The following is a 21,531-nucleotide window of genomic DNA, read 5'->3' on the forward strand; positions in this document are numbered from 1 at the left end:
CATCCCCCGGAACTGGGCATCTCCTGGGAACCGGGCACCCCCGGAACCGGGCATCCTCGGAACCGGGCATCCCCTGGAATCGGGCACCTTCCCCAGGACCGGGCATCTCCTGGGAACCGGGCATCCCCTGGAATCGGGCACCCTCGGAACCGGGCACCCTCGGAACCGGGCATCCCCTGGAATAGGGCATCCCCTGGAATCGGGCACCCTCGGAACCGGCACCCCCCAGGACCGGGCCTCCCCCGCCGGGGCCGCTCCGGGGGTGTCCCGGGCTGAGGGTGGCGGCTCCGTCCCGGCTCGCTCAGGTCCCGGGGGTTCGGCTCTCTCTGGCCGCCGAGGGAAGGGGCGGGGGGCGCCCCGGGGACCCTCCCCCATCCCGTCCCCCTGCCGGGGGTCCCAAGCGGGGGCTGCGGGGAGCACAGGGGACCCGAGCGGGACGGGGGGACCCCGATGCCGCCCCACACCCCGATGTCCCCTCCGGGACGCCCCGGCCCGGAGCTGCCGCACAGACGCGGGGCACAAACGGCACCGGGAGAGGGGGTCAGGGACATCGCAGTCGGGGGGACCCTCGGCAGCGACATCGCCGTCACCCCGAGCGGGGCTCCGCACCCCGAGCTGCCGACGCGGGACCAGGAGCGGCCCCGCACCCCTCGGTCACTCAGCCCGGGGGGTGGAGAAGCTCTGGAGCGCCTCGTCCGGACCCCCCCTCCCCGGTCCTTGGCTGGCCGCATCCCCGCTCCCCGGGCCGCCGGAGACTGGGCGGAGGAGGATGAAGGAGCGGAGGAAGCAGCCGGTGCCTGCAAGGGCCAGTGCGCGGCCATGGGGACGTGTGACCCTGTGCTGTCCCCTGGCCCGTCACGGTCCCCAAGCCGAGCACCAGGAGAAGCTGCGGGACAGGGCGGAGCAGGGACGGCATGGAGCAGGGACGGGATGGAGCAGGAGCAGTGAAAGGGATGGAGCAGGAGCAGGGATGGAACAGAAGGAAAAGGGATGGAGCAGGAGAAGGGAAAGGGATAAAGCAGGAGCAGGGACGGGATGGAACAGAAGGGAAAGGGATGGAGCAGGAGCAGTGAAAGGGACGGAGCAGGAGCAGGGATGGGATGAAGCAGGAGCAGGGATGGGATGGAACAGTGAAAGGGATGGAGCAGGAGCAGTGAAAGGGATGGAGCGGTGAAAGGGATGGAGCAGTGAAAGGGATGGAGCAGGAGCAGGGATGGGATGGAACAGAAGGGAAAGGGATGGAGCAGGAGCTGTGAAAGGGATAAAGCAGGAGCAGGGACGGGATGGAGCAGTGAAAGGGATGGGATGAAGCAGTGAAAGGGATGGAGCAGTGAAAGGGACGGAGCGGCGAAAGGGATGGGATGGAGCAGGAGCAGTGAAAGGGATGGAGCGGTGAAAGTGATGGAGCAGTGAAAGGGATGGGATGGAACAGAAGTGAAAGGGACGGAGCGGCGAAAGGGATGGGATGGAGCAGGAGCAGTGAAAGGGATGGAGCGGTGAAAGTGATGGAGCAGTGAAAGGGATGGGATGGAACAGAAGGGAAAGGGATGGAGCAGAAGCAGGGAAAGGGATGGAGCAGGAGCAGGGATGGGATGGAGCAGGAGCAGGGATGGGATGGAGCAGGAGCAGGGAAAGGGATGGAGCAGGAGCAGGGATGGGATGAAGCAGGAGCAGGGAAAGGGATGGAGCAGGAGCAGGGAAAGGGATGGAGCAGGAGCAGGGATGGGATGAAGCAGGGATGGATGGGGAAGGAACGGGGAAAACGACGGAGCCGCTTTAGGGAAAGCAGGGGTGGGGAAAGGGAGGGAGGAGCTGCAGGAGAGGAGAAGGGACAGCGAAGAGCACGCGTGGAACAGAGCAGGGACAGGATAGAGACAGGACGGGGATGGAGCCGGGGTGGGGACAAGGAGGATGCAGGAGGAGGAGGATGGGGAAACCCCAAACCTCACTGCGGGGGTGACAGGGGCAGGACACTGGGTCCCTGCCGCCCCCCTCCCCTGGGAGCTCTCCCCCAAATCCCCCACCCATGGGTGGCTGCCACGCGGGAGCGCCCGGGATGGGCAGGATTTGGGGCTGCTGAGCTGCTCCCCCACGGCCCCGTCCCCTCCCGGGGACCCGGCCATGACACACTGGCAGCTTTATTCCCACAAAAACAACTTCTCCGGGATACCGGCGCCATGGGAACCGGGACACCATGGCAGCAGGGACACCATGCCATTGGGGACATTGTGGGAACGGGGACACCGTGGCAGTGGGGACACTGTGGGACAGGGACATCATGGCAGTGGGGACATCGGGCTGTGGGGACACCGTGGGGACAGGGACACTGTGGGAATAGGGACACTATGGGAATAGGGACACTGTGGGGACAGGGACACTGTGGGACAGAGACATCATGGCAGCGGGGACATTGGGCTGTGGGGACACTGTGGGACAGGGACACCATGGGAATAGGGACACCGTGGGGACAGGGACACCGTGGGGACAGGGACACTATGGGAATAGGGACACTGTGGGGACAGGGACACTGTGGGAACAGGGACATTGTGGGACAGGGACACCGTGGGAATAAGGACACCGTGGGGACAGGGACACTGTGGGAACAGGGGCACCGTGGGGACAGGGACACAGTGGGAACAGGGACATTGTGGGGACATGGACATGGTGGCATTGGGGACACCATGGCACTGGGGACACTGTGGCACTGGGGACACCGTGTCAGCAGTGACACCATGGGGACAGGGACACGGTGGCATTGGAGACACTGTGGCAGTGGGGACACCATGTCAGCAGTGACACTGTGGGGACAGGGACACAGTGGCATTGGGGACACTGTGGCAGCAGTGACATTGTGGGGACAGGGACACGGCAGCAGAGGGAGGGCAGCAGCAGCAATGTCACCTCTGCTGTCACCGTCCCTCACCGGGCTCTGCTGCAGGGGACATCCCCGGATGCCCCGGGGCTGCAGGAACCGGGCAGGGGCGGGTGCAGAGGGGCACGGGCACAGCCAGCCCCGCTCCCCAGCCAAGGCTGCCTCCCAAAAACCGCTGGCACAGCTCCTGTGCCAGCAGAACCCCAAAGGAGAAGCTCACAGCCCCAAGCCCGGTGTTCCCCCCACCCTCGGGGGGCTCCACGTGGGGACGGGGCAGCCTCGGAGCCTCCCCTGCAATTCCCAGCGTCCCGCCCTGGGAAAACGCCACGGGCAGCTCTGGAAAAGGCAGCGGGAACAGCTCTACCCCAGCCAAAGCCATCCTGGTGGCCAGAAGGTTTGGGAGGGACCCATCCACCTCCTCCTCCAGGCTCACTCCCAGCGGAGCCACAGGGAATTCAAGGGGCCCAGGAAGTCACCACTGCAAGTTTATAAAAGCTTTTATTTGCTCTTGGTACGACCAAGAAATGGGACAGTGATCTTTTATACAATTTGATACAGTTAAGTGGTACAAAAGAATGTGTCTTAAATAAAAAGCCAGAGTGGAGTAGCAAAAATATTAAAAGATTAAGTAAAAAATCGTCGGCATGGGAATTAATCCAAGACCTTGATGCTGTTTGATTCCGCTGTCCGAGTCCGAGGGCACGAGGCGCCGCGGCGACGCCGGCCAGTGACACGGCGGTGGGACAGAGCCAAGCTCAGGTTTGGTTTAGCAGGACCAATTTCATCGTTTTAACGCTTTTTTGGGGGGGTTTTTTTGTTTGTTTTTGGTGACAAAAAGGGCAGCGCCGAGCTCCCCCCGCGGGCGGGGCCGGGGGCACGGAGGGGCTGCTGACACCTCTCTACTCCACAGGGCTGGGCTGGGGCTCCAAGCTGAGCTTTGGCCTTTGTTAGTTCGGACTAACTCGGTCTGGAACTAGCAGGGAGTTGAGATACCGGCAGACATCGAGTTACTGCAAACTCCTCCGACACGATCATCGTCATTATTATTATTTTAAATTTTTTTTAGGGTTTTTTTTTAGACCTGTTTCAGCATCGGCACCCACTCGTGCTGCGGCCTCGCCCCGCCTGAGCCCGCGGGTGCAGCTCGAGCTTGGACAGGACAGAAATAGACCCGATAGAAACAGCTCAGTTTTACTGTCGGGGAGGGACGAGGGGGCAGCGAGTGGCACCAGAGAGTGGCACCGGAAAGTGGCACCAGAGAGTGGCACCAGCGAGTGGCCCGGGCTCCACCTGTGCCTGCAGCGGGCACAGCGTCTACAAAGGGGTCACACGCAGGGAGCAAATAAAGCTCACCTTTAAAAGGAGGATTATACCAAAAAATCACCAACCCCTCGATGTAGATTTCGCCGTTTTGTTGTGTTTTTTAGTTTTTTTCCCTTTTTGATCACGTTAGAAAAGTGCAGATTCAGCCGGACCCCAGCAGCCACTCGCCTGGGAAGGGTTAACACCCACACGGGGACAAAATGCCGAATAGAGAGGGACAGGGAGACACCTGGGGGAGCCCCCGCTCCGGAGCACGAGTCCCGTGTTAAAACACCGTCATTTCATTCCAAAATTCACTCAGCGTTAGCGGCGAGGGCGGAGCGGGGCCGGGGCCGGGAGCGGAGCGGGGCCGGGACCTGCGGCTGGTGCACGGCGGAGCCGGGGCGCTGGGACACTCCTGCGACAGGACAGGGCCACCACGGCCGGGGGACAGTGACAGGAGAGGCAGGACAGGGCCAGCACGGCCGGGGGACAGCGACAGGAGAGGCAGGACAGGGCCAGCACGGCCAGGGGACAGTGACAGGACAGAGCCAGCACAGCCAGGTGACAGACAGGACAGAGCCAGCGCAGCCGGGTGACAATGACAGCAGAGCCAGCACGGCCGGGTGACAGTGCAGGACAGAGCCAGCACGGCCGGGTGACAATGACAGCAGGGCCAGCACAGCCGGGTGACAGCGACAGGAGCGGCTGGGAGAGCTGGAACAGCTCCATCCCCCGGGGGAGAAATCCCCCAGCGCCATTGGAAAGCGGGAAGTTGTTCCAGGCAGGGAATAAATTCAAGCGTCTCCGGGCTGTTTCCTTCCCTTTCCTTTCCTTCCCTTTCCATCCGGTTCCGCTCAGCCTGGGCCCGGCCCCGCGGCCCCGGGAGAGGGGACAGAAAGCTGGAAGCTCGTGTTAAATGAACTTGTTGTCAGTTTGGGAATCCAGGTTATATTCATACACAGAAAATAGACGACCACAATCACCCTCCATAGAAACTAGTGCATGCAAGTAACTCTTCCATATGGGAAAGGCCGGGGCTAGCGGGAGGAGGGGATCACTAGTGACGGACAGGCCTAGGGGGGGTTAGTAGGAATCTCGACATCTTTTTTTACCTCGGAAGCTAAAATCAGTGCTTTGTATTAAATTTATATTCATTTTTTTTTTTTGGCAAACACACCGCGTTGCCATCCTTTCCGTTAACACATCACACACCGTGGAGAAACGCAAATCGAAGCGGCATGCAGGCAAAAAAAAAAAAAAAAAAAAAGAAGGAAAAAAAAAAAAAAGGAGAAAATAAAAAAAAAAAGGGGAAGAGAGGCAAAGTGAGGGGAAAAAAAAAATATGGCAGCAGGAAGAGTTGGGAACGGCGGGATTGCCAAGAGGAGACACAGCAGGTTACATGGAGTTTGCTTTTGTTTTGCACCACCCTTTGTCCTCGATGCGTGACACCAACGTTACAGAAAGCAACCACTACAGAGGTCAGGACTCAATGGCACGGGGGGAATGGGATGTCTCCTGCACATGCTTCCACCAGAAAAGAGAAAATAAAGTGAAAATAAAAGTTCCTTTTTCCACATAAGGCACAGGACAAAGAAACCCCACTCACGGACTCAAGGCGAAAATGAGTTTTTTTTTTTCCTGGCTCTTGCCTGATGCATCTAGAGAAATACGGTGACTCAAGCACATGATCCGTGACAGAAAATTCCACTGTCGTACAAAATCAATTGTTAATTCTAACCTTTATTCTTAGACAATTTGCAGAAGAGAGTTGAGTATGATTGCTCTGGGGGGGTTTAATGGCAGGAGGGACGGGACTATAATACAACCCAAACGTAGCGGTGAGAGCTGAGCAGGGACACGGAAACCAAGTGGCGGAGATGAAATTTCCTATACACGTGTTGAGAAAACCTGGAGTAGGCAAAGCCGTCCTAGCCGGAAAACCAAGGGGAGGCAGGAGCTCGTTAAGATGAGGAACAAAACAAAACAAAACAAAAAACCAAAATCCCATCGGTTTTGGGTTAAAAAAAAAACAACGGGCAGAGTGGTTTGTTTTTGCAGCGAGAAAACAAAAAAAAGGGGGCGGCGGTGGATGGCGATTGGTGAGAGAGGAGAAGGTTCAGCAGCACTTGCTCTTCCAGCCCGTCACCCCACCGCCACTGCTGATATCTACATTTTCACTGTTGGGCTCTTTTACAGGGGTCTGCAAGGGAACAAGGGAACAGTTAGAGAGCTCTGGAGGTCCCCGGGAAAACGCTCAGAGCCCGCGAGGACCGACATCAGAGGAGCCCGGGAACGGAGCGTGCACAAAGAGCTCCACAGAAATGCAGGGAATCCTCCCCCCACGCCAGCACTAATGGGAAAAAACAATTTAAGGAGTTGTTGTTGTTGTTTTGGGGGGGTTTTTTGGTTTGGTTTGGTTTGGTTTAAATAAACTGGGAAGCTGGGGAAAAAGCCGGTGCTTGAACTGGGATCAATCCAAAGTCAAGCGGAAGTATTTTAGGTCCTGCACACAGAGCCGACGCTGGGTTTGGTGGAGTAAGGAAATCCCAGCCTACAAACACCACGAGCTGAACTCAGATTCTGTGACCTAATGACCTCCAAACCCCACGGTTTTTATGGATAAACTGGGTTTGTTCCCAGCCTCCGCTCCCTGCTCCCGAGGAAGAGGGGACACAGGCTCCTCCTTGTCACGGGACGGAACTTGGTGACACCAGAGCCAAAACCTCACTCCTGTGGGTTTGATCCAACACCAACATCTACTCCCAGCTGGCTGGAAAGGAACCTAAACCCTCACCACACTCCAGTCTCCACACTCCTTTTTTAACTCTCCTTGTCACGGCCTTGCAAAAGAACCCCCGGGATAATGACAGAGGCCAAAAATGAAGATTTAAGGCCCAAAGGCTGGTATGGATTGTAGCCCAACCTCCTGCTCACCACAAGCCAGGGGGTTTCACCCTGTTTATGACCAAAACCCCATCGAGACACGACAAAACTGCAGTGACAACTGGGTGACGTTATTCCCACGGGAGAGGGAGGAAGGCAGGGATGGGACAGCCTGGGGATGGGGTTCACTTGTGTAGGAACAGGAACACGAGTGTCAGGGTTGGCCAAGCCGTGTGTCTGGAGCTCCACAGAGCTTCCACCACCTGCTCCTAGGCAGGAATGTTCCAGCACAGGGGTTTCTGTGCACGCCGAGCCCTCGGACGTGGGGCGACAACCACCCACGGGAAGGGCCCCGGAGCCACGCAGGGATCCAGCCCGGGAACACCTCAGTGACACCCGGGGGAGGCTGATGGATTCTGTACTCATCACAGAGGTCACGGCCACGGGTACAGCAGCACCAGCAGCTCTGGGCTCACAGGGGTCTGCTACAGCCCATGGAGACAACCCTGGGTGACAGCAGGGCCAGGGCAGTGCCCGTCCCCTGTGCTGGCACCGCTGGGGCACCTCCAGTGGCTGGGGCAGCTCCTGACAGGAGAGACCTGGAGCGGCTGGAGCGTGTGCAGGGAAGGGAACGGAGCTGGGAAAGGGAATGGAGCCCCAGGAGAGACTGAGGGAGCTGGGAAAGGGAATGGAGCCCCAGGAGAGGCTGAGGGAGCTGGGAAAGGGAATGGAGCCCCAGCAGAGGCTGAGGGAGCTGGGAAAGGGAATGGAGCCCCAGCAGAGGCTGAGGGAGCTGGGAAAGGGAATGGAGCCCCAGCAGAGGCTGAGGGAGCTGGAAAGGGAATGGAGCCCCAGGAGAGGCTGAGGGAGCTGGGAAAGGGAATGGAGCCCCAGGAGAGGCTGAGGGAGCTGGGAAAGGGAATGGAGCCCCAGGAGAGGCTGAGGGAGCTGGGAAGGGAATGGAGCCCCAGGAGAGGCTGAGGGAGCTGGGAAAGGCAATCGAGGCCCAGCAGAGGCTGAGGGAGCTGGGAAAGGGAATGGAGCCCCAGCAGAGGCTGAGGGAGCTGGGAAAGGGAATGGAGGCCCAGCAGAGGCTGAGGGAGCTGGGAAAGGGAATGGAGGCCCAGCAGAGGCTGAGGGAGCTGGGAAAGGGAATGGAGCCCCAGGAGAGGCTGAGGGAGCTGGGAAGGGGCTGAGCCTGGAGAAAAGGAGGCTCAGTGGGACCCTGTGGCTCTGCACAAGTCCCTGACAGGAGGGGACAGCCAGGGGGGGTCGGGCTCTGCTCCCAGGGAACAGGGACAGGACAAGGGGAAAAGGCCTCAGGCTGGGCCAGGAGGGTTTAGGGTTAGATAATTAGGGTTAGATAATTAGGGTTAGATATCCAGGTCAGACTGGATATAGGGAAGAATTCCTTCCTGGAAAGACTGCCCATCCCTGGAGGGATTTCAAGGCCCTGTGGATGTGGCACCTGGGGACGTGGGGCAGTGGTGGCTCTGGCAGTGCTGGGGGATGATTTCACTCGGTGCTCTCAGAGAGCTTTTCCAAACTCCCTGATCCCACGGTTCCATGGTACCCTGCACCTCTCAGGAAGGGGAGCCAAGCAGATGATGGGGTGCAAGAGAAGCCCCAAGGAAAGGCCGTGGCAGCACAGCTGGGAGTGGCAGAGCTCCCTCCTGTCCCACCCTGCACACCTGAGCTCTGCCAACAGCCCCCACGAGCTGTCAGTGCATCCAGAGATGCTGGCAGGAAAGGACAATTCCCTCCAGGCCGATGGAAATGGTTTAACTCCAGCACAGGCACAACAGCCGTGAGTGTAAGGGCCGAACAAACAAACAGGAATTTCAGTTCCTTGGCTCTGAGGGGTGTTACTCCCTGCAGGAAAACCCCCTACAACAACACAACATCAAACAAGCTTCAGAAATTCATCCCTGCTCCTTCAGGGACTCCTGTGCCTCAGCATGGCAGAGTCAAACACTGCATCAAGGGTGGACATCACAACAACGAGGTGGAATTCGAGGATATGGGTTCCAAAGGAATGCTGTGAGCACCTACCTTTCGAAGAATGTCTTCTGCTAATGTGAGGAATGCCTTCTCAATGTTTATATTTGCTTTTGCACTAGTTTCAAAAAACCTAATACCGTGCTCCCTGGCAATCTGCAGCAAACAGAGAGAGGGGGATTAGAGATCCTGGGGATAATTCCAGCGGTGCCACCACCCCTTTGGGATCAGCAGCATTTATAAAGCAGGGAATACTGGATTGGACATGAGCCCAGGTGTGCCCAGGTGGGCAAGGGGCCACTGACACCTGGGCTGTGCCATCTCTGGGGTGGCAGCAGGGCCAGGGCAGTGCCCGTCCCCTGTGCTGGCACTGCTGGGGCACCTCCAGTACTGGGGCAGCTCTGGAACCCTCCTGACAAGAGAGACCTGCAGGGGCTGGAGCATGTCCAGGGAAGGGAACGGAGCTGGGAAAGGGAATGGAGCCCCAGGAGAGGCTGAGGGAGCTGGGAAAGGGAATGGAGCCCCAGCAGAGGCTGAGGGAGCTGGGAAAGGGAATGGAGCCCCAGCAGAGGCTGAGGGAGCTGGGAAAGGGAATGGAGCCCCAGCAGAGGCCTCAGGCTGGGAAAGGGGAATGGAGCCCCAGCAGAGGCTGAGGGAGCTGGGAAAGGGGAATGGAGCCCCAGCAGAGGCTGAGGGAGCTGGGAAAGGGAATGGAGCCCCAGCAGAGGATGAGGGAGCTGGGAAGGGGCTGAGCCTGGAGAAAAAGAGGCTCAGTGGGACCCTGTGGCTCTGCACAAGTCCCTGACAGGAGGGGACAGCCAGGGGGGGTCGGGCTGTGCTCCCAGGGAACAGGGACAGGACATGGGGAAATGGCCTCAGGCTGGGCCAGGCCAGGCTCAGCTCGGACAGCAGCAGGAATTTCCCCATGGAAAGGGGGCTCAGGCCTTGGAAGTGCCCAGGGAGCTTTGCAGTGCCCAGCCCTGGAGGTGTCCAAGGAATTCCTGGATGTGACCCTCAGTGCTCTGGGCTGGGGACAAGGTGGGGATCAGGCACAGCTTGGATTCAGTGCTCTGGGATTTCTTTCCCAACCCCAGGGATTCTGGAATTCTGTGACTCCCTCAGCCCCAGTTGGCAGCAGCAGCACCAGCCAGGTGCCAGCTCAGAAGATTCAGAACTTCACAATTCAGAACAATTAAACTCTACTAATTAATCCCAAGTCTGTGTCGGGGCCTGAGAGGACAGACACCACACACTGTCACACGGCGAGGAACTTCAGGGACGTCTGGGAATTTGGAATTATCAAAGGAAGCAGAACTCATCCCATTCGTGGCAGTTTGTGAGAAAACATTCCCAGGATTCACATCCCATCATTCCCTGGCACATCCCACTGGGGCATCCCAGCCCCCTGGAGCAGGCAGAAGCCTTGGCAGTGATTTGCCGACTCGGATAAAGAAGTTTTTTTCGTTTGATACTCACCTGTTCACCTTTTGCTTTAGGGACAACTCTTTTATCTTCCATGTCACACTTGTTTCCTAGCAGCATCCTCTCCACATCCTCGTTGGCGTGCTGCAAGGACACAGGGACAGGCTTACAAAACCCCTGCTTGCCTTTGCTGTGGCCAAGCCACCACCTACAGCTGCAATTTTTGCAATTTGGGGACATTTAGAGCTGCCCACAACGGAGCTTCGTGCACTGCAGTGGCAGAGGAACAGGCTGTTAATTAACCCCAGGCTCCTAATGACTTCCTAGTGCTGGTTAATGGTTTTCTCCTGCACAATGTGAGGGACGAGCCAGGGGAGAAAGAGAGATTGGAAAGGAAAACAGAGACAGAGGAATGAGGGAGAGGAGGGAAACAGAAGCCAGAGGTCGGGGCAGGGTGTCCAAAGGAGCAGGGAGGGTCGGGGTCGGTGTTTCCTGAACGGTGTCGGGGCAGGAGGAGGCAGTGCCAGCCTGGGCAGGGATGAGGAACCCCAGATTCCTCCTCTCTGGAGGGGGAATCTGGATCATTTCTCAGCTGTCCTGTCTCACTGCAGCTTGGCCAGTGGGATGCCAGGCCCCAAGGAGCACTGAAGGAGGATCCAGGAGGTCCAAGGCTGACCTCAGGGCTGGGGAAGGTCCTGGAGCCGATCACCTGGGCTGTGATCACAGGACAAGCAGGAGATCAGGCCCAGCCGGTCTGGCTTTGGGACAGCTCCTGCTCAACCAACCCCATCTCCTTCTACGACAGTGTGACCTTAATGGATGAGGGGAAGGCTGTGGATGCAGCTGCCCGGGCTCTGTGCCCTTTGGCACCTTTTCCCCGTGGCATTCTCCTGGAGAAACCTCCTGGTCCTGGCTTGGACGGGTGCACCCTGCTGGGATGGAACTCCTGTGGGGCTGGACACGAGGGCACCAGGCTGGCTGGGCTCAGGGACAGCCCCAGGGGGTGGGATGTGGATCTGCTGGGGGCAGGGAGCTCTGCACAGGGACCAGGACAGGCTGCACGCACCCATGGGCGCTGCACTGGGGTCACACCAAACGCAGGGAACGCTCCAGAGGGGATGGAAAGGAAAAATTCACTCCCCACAGGCTGCCCAGGCAGAGATGGAGTCCCCATCCCTGGAGGGATTCCAAAGCCCTGTGGATGCAGCTCTCAGGGACACGGGGCAGTGGTGACCTCAGCAGGGCTGGGGGATGGTTGGGCTCCATGAGCTCCAAAGGATTTTCCAACCTCTGACTGATTTCTCCACTGCTGAGCTTCTCCCTAATAAATACATAAATAAATGAGCTTCTCCCATAATAAAAACAGCTCCCTGAGGTGTCAAACATCCTTTTTACAGCCCCTGAGCAGCCTCCACAACGCACCTGGGATCAGGTGCCCAGTTTGTGCGGCCCAGACTGAAAACACGAGGGCACCAAAAGCCCTGATGGTGCCAGTGACACCCATCACTCCCCCGGGACACCTCTGGGGTTTTTAACACAGCAGCTGCAGAAACCAAAGGCCTCAGTTTCAAGTTTACTCCAGCTCTTTGCTGAGTCTCCTGCTGTGCTGCCTCATCCCCTCTCCTGCTCTCCTCACCACACAGGGCACTCCTCCACAAACACGACCGTGCCCCACTTCTCACGCTGGGAAATTCAAAATCCAACATCCCATTTTTGCTGTGCTGCCTTCTCCAGCCTCAGGGGCTCCACTGAGCAGTGCCTGACCTGCGCTCAGTTCTACAGGGCCGTCTCTGCGCTTTCTAGGAAAACCCAAACCTTTATCCCACGGGGGAACAGCGTAACAAAACCAAGAACCGCCAGCTGTGCCGCTCTCCTGCCACCTCAGAGCTCCTGGAGGATGAACTCGCGGGGATCCAGGCACTTAACGCTTCCACATCGCTTTCTTCTGCTTCACTTGACCTTGAAATTTCCCAGCTTCCCTGTCCTGGTTCTCCTCTGCCAAGGGCAACGAGCCAAGCTACCAGCACCAGCCACGAGAAACCTCCAAATATCTCATGACACCATTAGGAGGGAGCGGAGGTGGTGATGGTTAATCACCTCTGAGGATTTCCACGCTCAGGGAACAGCGAATGAGAGTAGTAACACACTCACAGTAGTAGTGTGGCTGCTCCCAGACCTGCCCTTCTCAGCTCCCAGTGCCCCTCACTCCTCCAGCACACGCACAGCCTTTGCTCATGGGCACAGTGGGTGTTTGAGCACACCACAGGCTCCTTGGGGCCGTTCAGCCTGGAGAAAAGGAGCCTCAGAGGTGAGCCCATCACCCTGCACAGCTCCCTGAAAGGTGCCTGTGCTCACCTGGGGCTGGGCTCTTTCTGCAGGCAGCACTGACAGAAGCACAGGACACAGCCTCAGGCTGTGCCAAGGGGAATTCAGGCTGGATACCAGGAGAAAGTTTGTCACGGCAAGAATAATAAACCTGCCCGGGGAGGTGGTGGAGTCCCCGTCCCTGGAGGTGTTTAAAAACAGCCTGGATGTGGCCCTGGGGGCCGTGGTTCAGTTGAGGTGTTGGGGCTGGGCTGGACTCGATGATCTTGGAGATCTCTTCCACCCTGGTGATTCTGTGAGTGAGTCTGTGATTGATTCTGTGACTGTGTGATTGATTCTGTGATTGATTCTGTGATTGTGTGATTGATTCTGTGATTGAGTCTGTGATTGTGTGATTGATTCTGTGATTGATTCTGTGATTGTGTGATTGATTCAGTGATTGAGTCTGATTGAGTCTGTGATTGATTCTGTGACTGAGTCTGTGATTGATTCTGTGATTGAGTCTGTGATTGATTCTGTGATTCTGTGATTGATTCTGTGATTGAGTCTGTGATTGATTCTGTGATTCTGTGATTGGTTCTGTGATTGAGTCTGTGATTGAGTCTGTGATTGTGTGATTCTGTAATTGGTTCTGTGATTGATTCTATGATTGGTTCTGTAATTCTGTGATTGATTCTGATTGTGACTGTGTGATTGGTTCTGTGATTGATTCTGTGATTGAGTCTGTGATTGAGTCTGTGATTGTGTGATTCTGTAATTGGTTCTGTGATTGATTCTGTGATTGGCTCTGTAATTCTGTGATTGATTCTGATTGTGATTGTGTGATTGATTCTGTGATTGATTTTGGGATTCTATGATTGACTCTGTGATTGATTGTGATTCTGTGATTGATTCTGTGATTCTCCTGTTCAATGTCACAACCCTCCTGGCACAGCTGAGGGGAGAGCTGAGTTCTGGGGATGTTGGAACCCTGGGCACTGAGAATTCCAGGATTTCTGTTCTAACAGTCTCTGACCCCCCAGCAAACACTGCACTCACCTGAGGCCGTGGAAAAGGCTCCAAAATGGAGTGACAGCGCTGGGATTGTGAGTGTGGGGTTTGGATAGAAGTGTGTGACAGCACAGGGTGCAAAACTCAGAGTTTAAGGGTTTAGAATACAGTAATATATGTAAAACAAGATGGAGGATTTAGGGTGTTGTCTAAGTTCTTCCTCACCTTCTTCTCCACGGGTCTGGGTGGTTTTTTGTAACTGGAATAATCCGCATTGCGGGCCAGGGGTGTTTGGTTACTGGGTTCAAAGTAAAAATAATGTAGGTGTCCTTTCATAATTGGACAATTAAAAGACCTTGTGGAGAGAGCAGGAGCCATTTCTCCCTTTGTTAACCAGAACTCACAACTCCTGAGACTGTACCAGATAAAAATCAATCCACGCCCGAATCCCAACACAAAAACCGAGCGTTTAAGAGAAGAAAAGGAGATAAACCCCCTCCAGGGGCTCCTGAGGGCCAGCAGAGGCGCCCAGCTCCGCTCCGGGGCCGGCACTCACCTCGTCGATGTTCCGCAGCCACTTGCTGATGTTCTCGAAGCTCTTGGCGTTGGTGATGTCGTACACCAGCATGATGCCCATGGCCCCGCGGTAATAGGAGGTGGTGATGGTGTGGAAGCGTTCCTGCCCCGCCGTGTCCCTGCGGGAGACACCCACACAAATCCCGGGCTTTTTCAGGGTTTTTTGTTGTTTTTTCTTTAATGTAGGGCAGGTGAGGTTTTTTTCATATCAGAAATCTGAATTTCACTCGGCGGCGGTTTATTGAATTGTTAATGGGTTAGTAATTTGTTGGAGCTTAGTTGGTTGGTTGGTAATGGTTAGTGTATACGCTTATTAAACTTTTTTTTTTTAGATAGTTCACATTTTTTGGTTTTTTTGGGAAGTGGGTGTTTTGTGCGGGGTAGAATTTTTTTTTTTGTAGCTGTGAGTTGCTTTTTAAATAAGGATAGATTGCTATGTAAATTGATTTTTTTTTTTTTATGTTGGGGTTTTTTTTCTTTTTTAACAGGAACTTTTTAGGTTAGTGGTTAGTTTAGTTGAAACAGTAAGGCTTGATTTTATAAGTTTTTTTTTTTTTTTATAATGTTTTAATTCTATTTAACACCATGAAGCTGCCAGAGACAGCTCTGGGGGAAGCAGCAGGGTGGATCCAGGAGGATTCCCAGGGAAAGGCTTCTCCAGGAGCCTGGAACCACCACCAGAGCCCAGAGGGCTCCTTCCACGCCAGCAGCCACACAGACAATAGCACTGAGAGGAGTTCTGTTCTCAGACCAGCCTTGGAAAGCTTTAACTTGACCGTGGAAATGTCCATTCCTGACATCTCTGATCGCAGCCTGTGGAACACCGACCAAGCTGCGCTGTTACAGGATGGTCTCTGGGAGCAATATGCTGAAAGCTGATCACAACACATCACTGCCAGCCTGGATTTTCCCATCTCCTTCTGGGATCTTTGGTGGGATGGAGGAGATGTGGTTAAACAAACCTGCGTGGCACTAAGGGTGGGAATTAGCTGTAAATTGAGAATTCATCTAAAAATCAGAAATGAAGAACTAACTGCACATTCTGCCGTGTCTCTCGGAGGCCACAAACCCCTGAGATCGCAGATTTACAGTTTTCAGTGACATTGTTCACGTCAGAAGGACACAGAGCTGGTGGAGGTCATGGAGCTGCTCCAGGAGCTGGAGCCAGGCTGGGAGAGCTGGGAATGTTCCCCTGGAGAGAAGGATCCAGGGAGAGCTCCGAGCCCCTGCAGGGCCTAAAGGGGCTCCAGGAGAGCTGGAGAGGGGCTGGAGACAAGGGCTGGAGGGACAGGACACAGGGAATGGCTTGGAGCTGGAAAAGGGGAGATTTGGGTGGGATTTGGGGCAGGAATTGTTCCCTGGCAGGGTGTTGAGGCCCTGGCACAGCTGTGGCTGCCCCTGGATCCCTGGCAGTGCCCAAGGCCGGGTTGGAGCAGCCTGGCACAGCGGGAGGTGTCCCTGCCATGGCAGGGGTGGCACTGGATGAGATTTAGTGTCCCTTCCCACCCCAACCATTCTGGGGTTCAGTGATTCTACGGCAAGGTAGAATCAAAGGTGTCTCCAAATTTAACCTGGTCTAAAGCAAGGTTACACATCCCATAACCCCCTCCAGAAAGGCCCAGGGTCTCCCTGACCCACAGCTCCCAATCCAGCACACCCAACAACTGATCTCACCTGCTCCTGCAGCTGGTGACACCAGGATGAGGGCCAGGAACAGAGGAGGAACCAGGCAGGTCCCAAACCTGAGCTGCTGTGGCCTCAGGGGGTGACTGACCCCGCTCCCAGCTCCACAAAGCAGCCAGGGGTCCCCTCACTATTCCTGGAAATGTCTGATGTGCTGCTGGAATCCATCCCCAGCCTCAGCTCCCACTGCCTCCAGACCCTGCCCAGCTGCCCACGCGTCAGAAGAACCCAGCTCACCCCAGCTGGAGCCTCAGCAGCCCACACTGGGAGATCTCCAGGCACTGCTGTTTATCCACCCCACTCCCTGGCCTGACCACGAGCAGACTGCTCTGACAACCCACACCGAACTCCAGGACTTGGCATTTGGCTGCATTGAATTTCACAGGACTTTTTCCAGTGACATTTCTCCAGCTGGAATTATAACCCACTCCTTGATTGGATTTCAACTTTACAGCTTCACCTTTTCTGGCTTATCTTCCACACAAGATCCACGAGATTTTTTATGCTTTTTTCCATGGATCCAGCTCTTATCCCAGCTGTTAACTCTTCCCTGGCAGGGTGGGGAGGCCCTGGCTGCCCCTGGACCCCTGGCAGTGCCCAAGGCCAGGCTGGACAGGGCTTGGAACACCTTGGGACAGCGGAAGTTGTCCCTGTCCCTGGCAGAGGTGGGAATGGGATGGGCTTGAAGGTCCCTTCCCACCCAAACCATTCTGGGATTCTATGAACTAATTTGGTGGAGTTTAATCCTTTAACTGACGGTTTTAGCACATCCCAGAGAGAGAGGGATCCTTTCCTTCACTCAGGACAAACTCCTGCCAAGTACCTCCACGGATTTCCACTCACACCCTCATTATTTTCCCTCTCCCCAAGTTCTGTACCCACTTGCCAGCACCTTCCCTCGGGCTACTCCCTCCCACCGGCTCCTACCAGTGCTGGAAAAGCTTGGAAAACTCTCCCAGCCCCCCCTAGACATTTGGGATCTATGATTCCTCCCTCCTGCCACGGCCAGCAGCTGTCACAGGAACAATTCCGAGTGGTTTTACACAGCTTGGCGTTGGCAGCACGGAGCTGCTACTCACTGCTTGTCACATCCTACAGCTGACTCCTGCTTAACTCCTCCACTGGTTTTTTTTTTTGGCTTTTTTTTTCTGGCAACTGGAGCTCAGCTAATGGAAGAGAAAAAAGCTGGGGAGGGAAGAAGCCAAGAACCTGGAGTGTTTCCCTCCCCCCTTTTTTTTTTTTTTTTAATAAATACTCTAGCTGCCCTTTCCCTTGGTTAATGGATTCTCCATTCATTATTCAGAGATAACTCCTAATGGATGGGAGATTAGAGCTGGCTGAGGCAAACAGAGGAAATGAGTTATGGGCTGGATCCACCCTGGGCAAACGCAGCTCCTGTTTGCTGCCCTGGCTCCCCAGGGCCTTTGTTCAAAGCTCTGGGATGCGGGAGCAAGGCTCCAGAGCTCGGGGTGTAAGCTCAGAGCTGGCTCCTTCTCCCACCTCACATCCACGAGGGTTATGGAAAGGGCCAAGGAAAATCCAACACGGGAGGAAAGGGAGAGAGCTTGGACGTGAAGACAAAGGAGATGCTCAAGGAAAGTGAAAAACCAGTTGGAATTATTCTCATGCCAACATTAAAATATGCATGAGCTGTATCATATTAGAGGTTCCACCTGGAGAGAAAGGGATTTCTGGGACAGCTTTCCGGCTGACCTGGCAGAGACTAAAGAAACCTTAAAATGTATTATGATTTATTGATGGAAGATTTCCACGGCTGCAGCAAGGAGAGATTAGATCTGATGATTTGTGAGCTCCCTCCCAGGTCTCCAACATATTAAACCAAGGAATTCCTAGCAAAATAATCCCAAGAATTTTCTTACTTATTAAATCTTGTTACATTTGCAACCGCCAAGGTTGCAGGAGGAAAAGTGCCCAGCCCTGAATAATAAACTGAATGGATAATAATATCCTGGGATAAACCTGGGCCCAGGGAGAGCTGGGGATGGAGGCACATCCAGCTGGGAAGGGGCACAGTGGGCTCAGGGCTGGCTCAGTCCTGTCCAACACCTCCAAGAACATGCAGGGTATCCTCAGGCAGCTCATGGACTGTGAGGATGTGCTGAGGAAGGATCTGGACAGGCTGGATCCATGGAAAAGGGCATTGGAAGGAGCTGTCCCCATCCCTGGAGGTGTCCAAGGAACTCCTGGAGGTGGCACTCAGTGCTCTGGGTTGGGGACAAGGTGGGGATCAGGCACAGCTTGGACTCGATGGGCTGGGAGGGATTTTCCCACCCCGGTGATCCTGGGATTCTGTGCAAATTTCAGCTTTTCTGGATAATACAGAGCCAGGAAAATAAACCCCACACCGAGAGAATGATCCAGTTGTTTCACAGGACTGCCATGCCACGGGAACATCTTCCACCTGGAGTCTCCAAAGCCCCCAGCGAACAGAATTAACTTCCAGGCGTTCTTGGGGTAACTGCAGGAATTAATGAGGCTGATGTGCAGCCCTGGCTGGTCACCACCACGCTCATTAAACACCACAACCCGCACATCACAGGGAATTTCCACGCCTGTGCCACCTGCACAGCCACTCCAGGATAACAACCCAGGGCGTTATTTTTGACACGAGCTCGTTGTGAATTAACCAAGATCCTGAGGACGCTTCTCTGGCCGTGGGAATGTGCTGCCAAGCAGAGACGCACTGAGAGAAAAATGTTATTTTATAGACCTCCACGCGGCTAGGAGCTGCACACCAAAAACATAAAGCTGTCCCTGAAATTTGGGATCAGGCAGGAAGACTGCAGGAAAACAGGCTGACACGCAAATGTCATTAAAGATGGGACAGCTGGAGGAGCGGCTAAGTAGGAAAAAAGAGAAAAAATTGGATTTTTTAGCTGACAGTTACTTTCCTTTGAGCCTGTGCTCTGCCTGGATGACAAACCCAGCTCTGCCTTTTGTGTCTCCTGACAAGCACCTCAGAGCTCTACCTGGGCAGCCCAGAGGTTTTCCAGCTCCCACCTCCCAGTGGTTCAGGAATTCTGGGACCAGGGATCCCCTCTGTGGATTTAAGAGTCCAAACCTGCCCGTGCTCTTGTGAAATCCCTTGGGAACCCATCCACGGGCACCTGCAGCTGCCACTACATCCCATCAGGGGTTTTCCAGCAAAACTTAATTTCCTGTTGTTTTCCATGTGCCATTTTCCAGCCTCAGGCCAGAACTGATGTTCTGGCGCTGGAAAAAGGCAGCAAGTTCTATCAGACCCTCCCTACCTGCTCAGGATATCCAGGACTTTCAAGATGTGCTCTGATATCCCCAAGGCCTCATCTTTCCAGTTGTTCTTCCTCTCTGAGTCCCTCTCTCCCCAGGCAGCGCTGATCAATCCGGTGCTCTCTCTGCAGGATTGCCACATTCACTCCCTGCCCACGCCGTCGGGAAAATCCCATTTCACCTCTCAATGCCTCCACTGTGTTAATGAGTTCTGGGAAATGCCAAAGCCTCTTGGTTTCCATTTCAAAGCAGCTCTACCTGAGCTCCTGAATGTGTGATAAACTCTCCATTTTTATCTCTACCACTCTGTCCCTTTGAAGGCCTTCAGCGTTTCCCCATCTTTTTCCTGGATCTCCCACTCTGATCCCTCGTTCTTTCTCTGCACCACGTGTCCTAGCAGTGTGCATTCAATCACCAGCTGTTAAACCCCTGGGGCAGTGTTTGTTTGTCCCTTCCAGGAGCCATCCCTCACCATTCCAGGGGATCTCTGCTGTTCCTGGCCCATCCAGGCTCACTGCAGGGCTCACACAATTCCATCAGCCCACCGGGAGATGCTGCAGCCAGGGGAGGAGCCCGGCATTCCCGGCTGGATCACACCTGGCCCTGGGAACAGCAGCACAGCCCGTGGGCACGGGATTGCCAGAGGAGCCCCGGAGCCATCTCAGCACCACGGGAGCTGCAGAGGAAAACTGCACCCTGCTGCAGGATCCCTGCTGCCAGAACCACATCTGTCACTGCAGGAGGCTGGGCTGGGCTGGGACCAACACCCTGAGCAGCAGCGGGACAGCTCTCTGCTCACTCCGGCAGCGTTTGCTTTTTGGTTTGCTTGGTTTTTTTACTACTACATTTATATTTTTAATATTCCCAGTAAAGAACTGTTATTCCTACCCCCGTATCTTTGCCTGAAAGCCCCTTAATTTCCAAATTATAATCATTTGGAGGGTTACATTTTCCATTCCTGCCTTCCTTAGCAGACACCTGTTTTTTCAAACCGAGAAACCACGACAGTGTTAATATTCCTCCGGACTCCCAGCACTGCAAACCCCTCCAGGTCCCACCCTTTGTAAGTGTTCCCACTCCCAAACGTGTATTAAATTCCTTTCTCCCAGATCCTGGATCACTGATGACTGTCCCAGCAGCAATTCTCCTAAAGAGGAGCTGGACAACAACCCAGAGAAGGAAATCCTCAGCTGCAGCTTGCACCCAGAGGTTCTCCTGGTGGATCTGCCCTGGGTAAGCTCATTCCTCTGGAAGGCCAGGCCAGGGCCGTGTCCCATCCTGCTCCTGGCAGGCACATTTCCATTTGGAGCAGCAGGAGAAGCCTCGACTGATCCTCACAGAGCAGCACCTCCAACTGGAACAGCTACTGAGTATCGAGTTGCTTCTCCCCCCAGGCAGGGTTTAATTCAGCCTGACCTTTGTGCTCCTGCTTTAGCCCTAAATATAAATTTCAGAGTTCAGGGCAGGGCTGTGAGACGTCACGAGGGCACTTTTTCCATCCCCAGGGAGAGGTGAGGAGCTGCTCTGCTCCGAGGTGTGGTGTGGTTGTCACACCTGAAGGTCGGGGCCATGCAGAGGGACCTGGTCTTATTAAACCTCATGAGATTCCCACAGGCCGCTCCTGGAGCTCGGCCAACTGCAGAGATCCATACCTGGAGCAGGGAGAGCTCCCAGAGCAGCCTCAGGTTTACACAGGAAATGTTCCCCTAAATCCATCCCCTGCTGCCTTGGGCTGTTCTGGGAATGTTGCACAGCTCCTGCACGTGTGGAGTGAGTTCAAAGGCAGGAAGCAGTGGGGAAATAGAGATGGACTGCACAAAACCCCTCCAAAGACATTCCTGTTATAGGAAAAGCTGGAAACACAACACTGAGATTTTATTTTGTTTGATTTTTTTTTTTTTTTCTGTAGGAGCTTCATTTTCTGCTTTCCAAGTTTCATTTCAAAAGTGCAATCTGAGCCTGGCAGAAACAAGTAGCAGACTCAGGCCACAACTTCCCGATTTTGTGACATTTAAAAGCTGCCACCATATAAATCTCAGCTCACCCAAGCCCACTTCCCTAAACCCCACAATCTGTACAGCTTCGTTACGTCCTGCTCTTTACAAATGCATCAAGCAACCTCATTTTTCCATTATTTCCTGGTTTTACATTTCACAATGATTTTCTTTTGAAGTTTAATCATAGAGTCATGGAATGGTTGGCATTGG

At 54.9% G+C, this 21,531-nt stretch overlaps 1 protein-coding gene across 1 annotated transcript in view; it reads right to left on the bottom strand.

Moving 5' to 3' along the window:
- Nucleotides 1-4,309: 4,309 nt before the first annotated feature.
- RAB10 (RAB10, member RAS oncogene family) overlaps nt 4,310-21,531 on the bottom strand; it is a 49,463-nt gene continuing 32,241 nt past the window's right edge. Inside the window, exons 3-6 of the mRNA XM_040058071.2 lie at nt 14,352-14,490; nt 10,535-10,624; nt 9,113-9,214; nt 4,310-6,377 (exon numbers count right to left, since the gene is read on the bottom strand). Of these exons, the coding sequence (XP_039914005.1) occupies nt 6,294-6,377; nt 9,113-9,214; nt 10,535-10,624; nt 14,352-14,490 (415 nt within the window). The 3' untranslated portion in view covers nt 4,310-6,293. The remainder of the gene's footprint in view (nt 6,378-9,112; nt 9,215-10,534; nt 10,625-14,351; nt 14,491-21,531) is intronic.

The sequence above is a fragment of the Hirundo rustica genome, chromosome 3 (genome assembly GCF_015227805.2).
Source record: "Hirundo rustica isolate bHirRus1 chromosome 3, bHirRus1.pri.v3, whole genome shotgun sequence".
NCBI classification, from domain to species: Eukaryota; Metazoa; Chordata; class Aves; order Passeriformes; family Hirundinidae; genus Hirundo; species Hirundo rustica.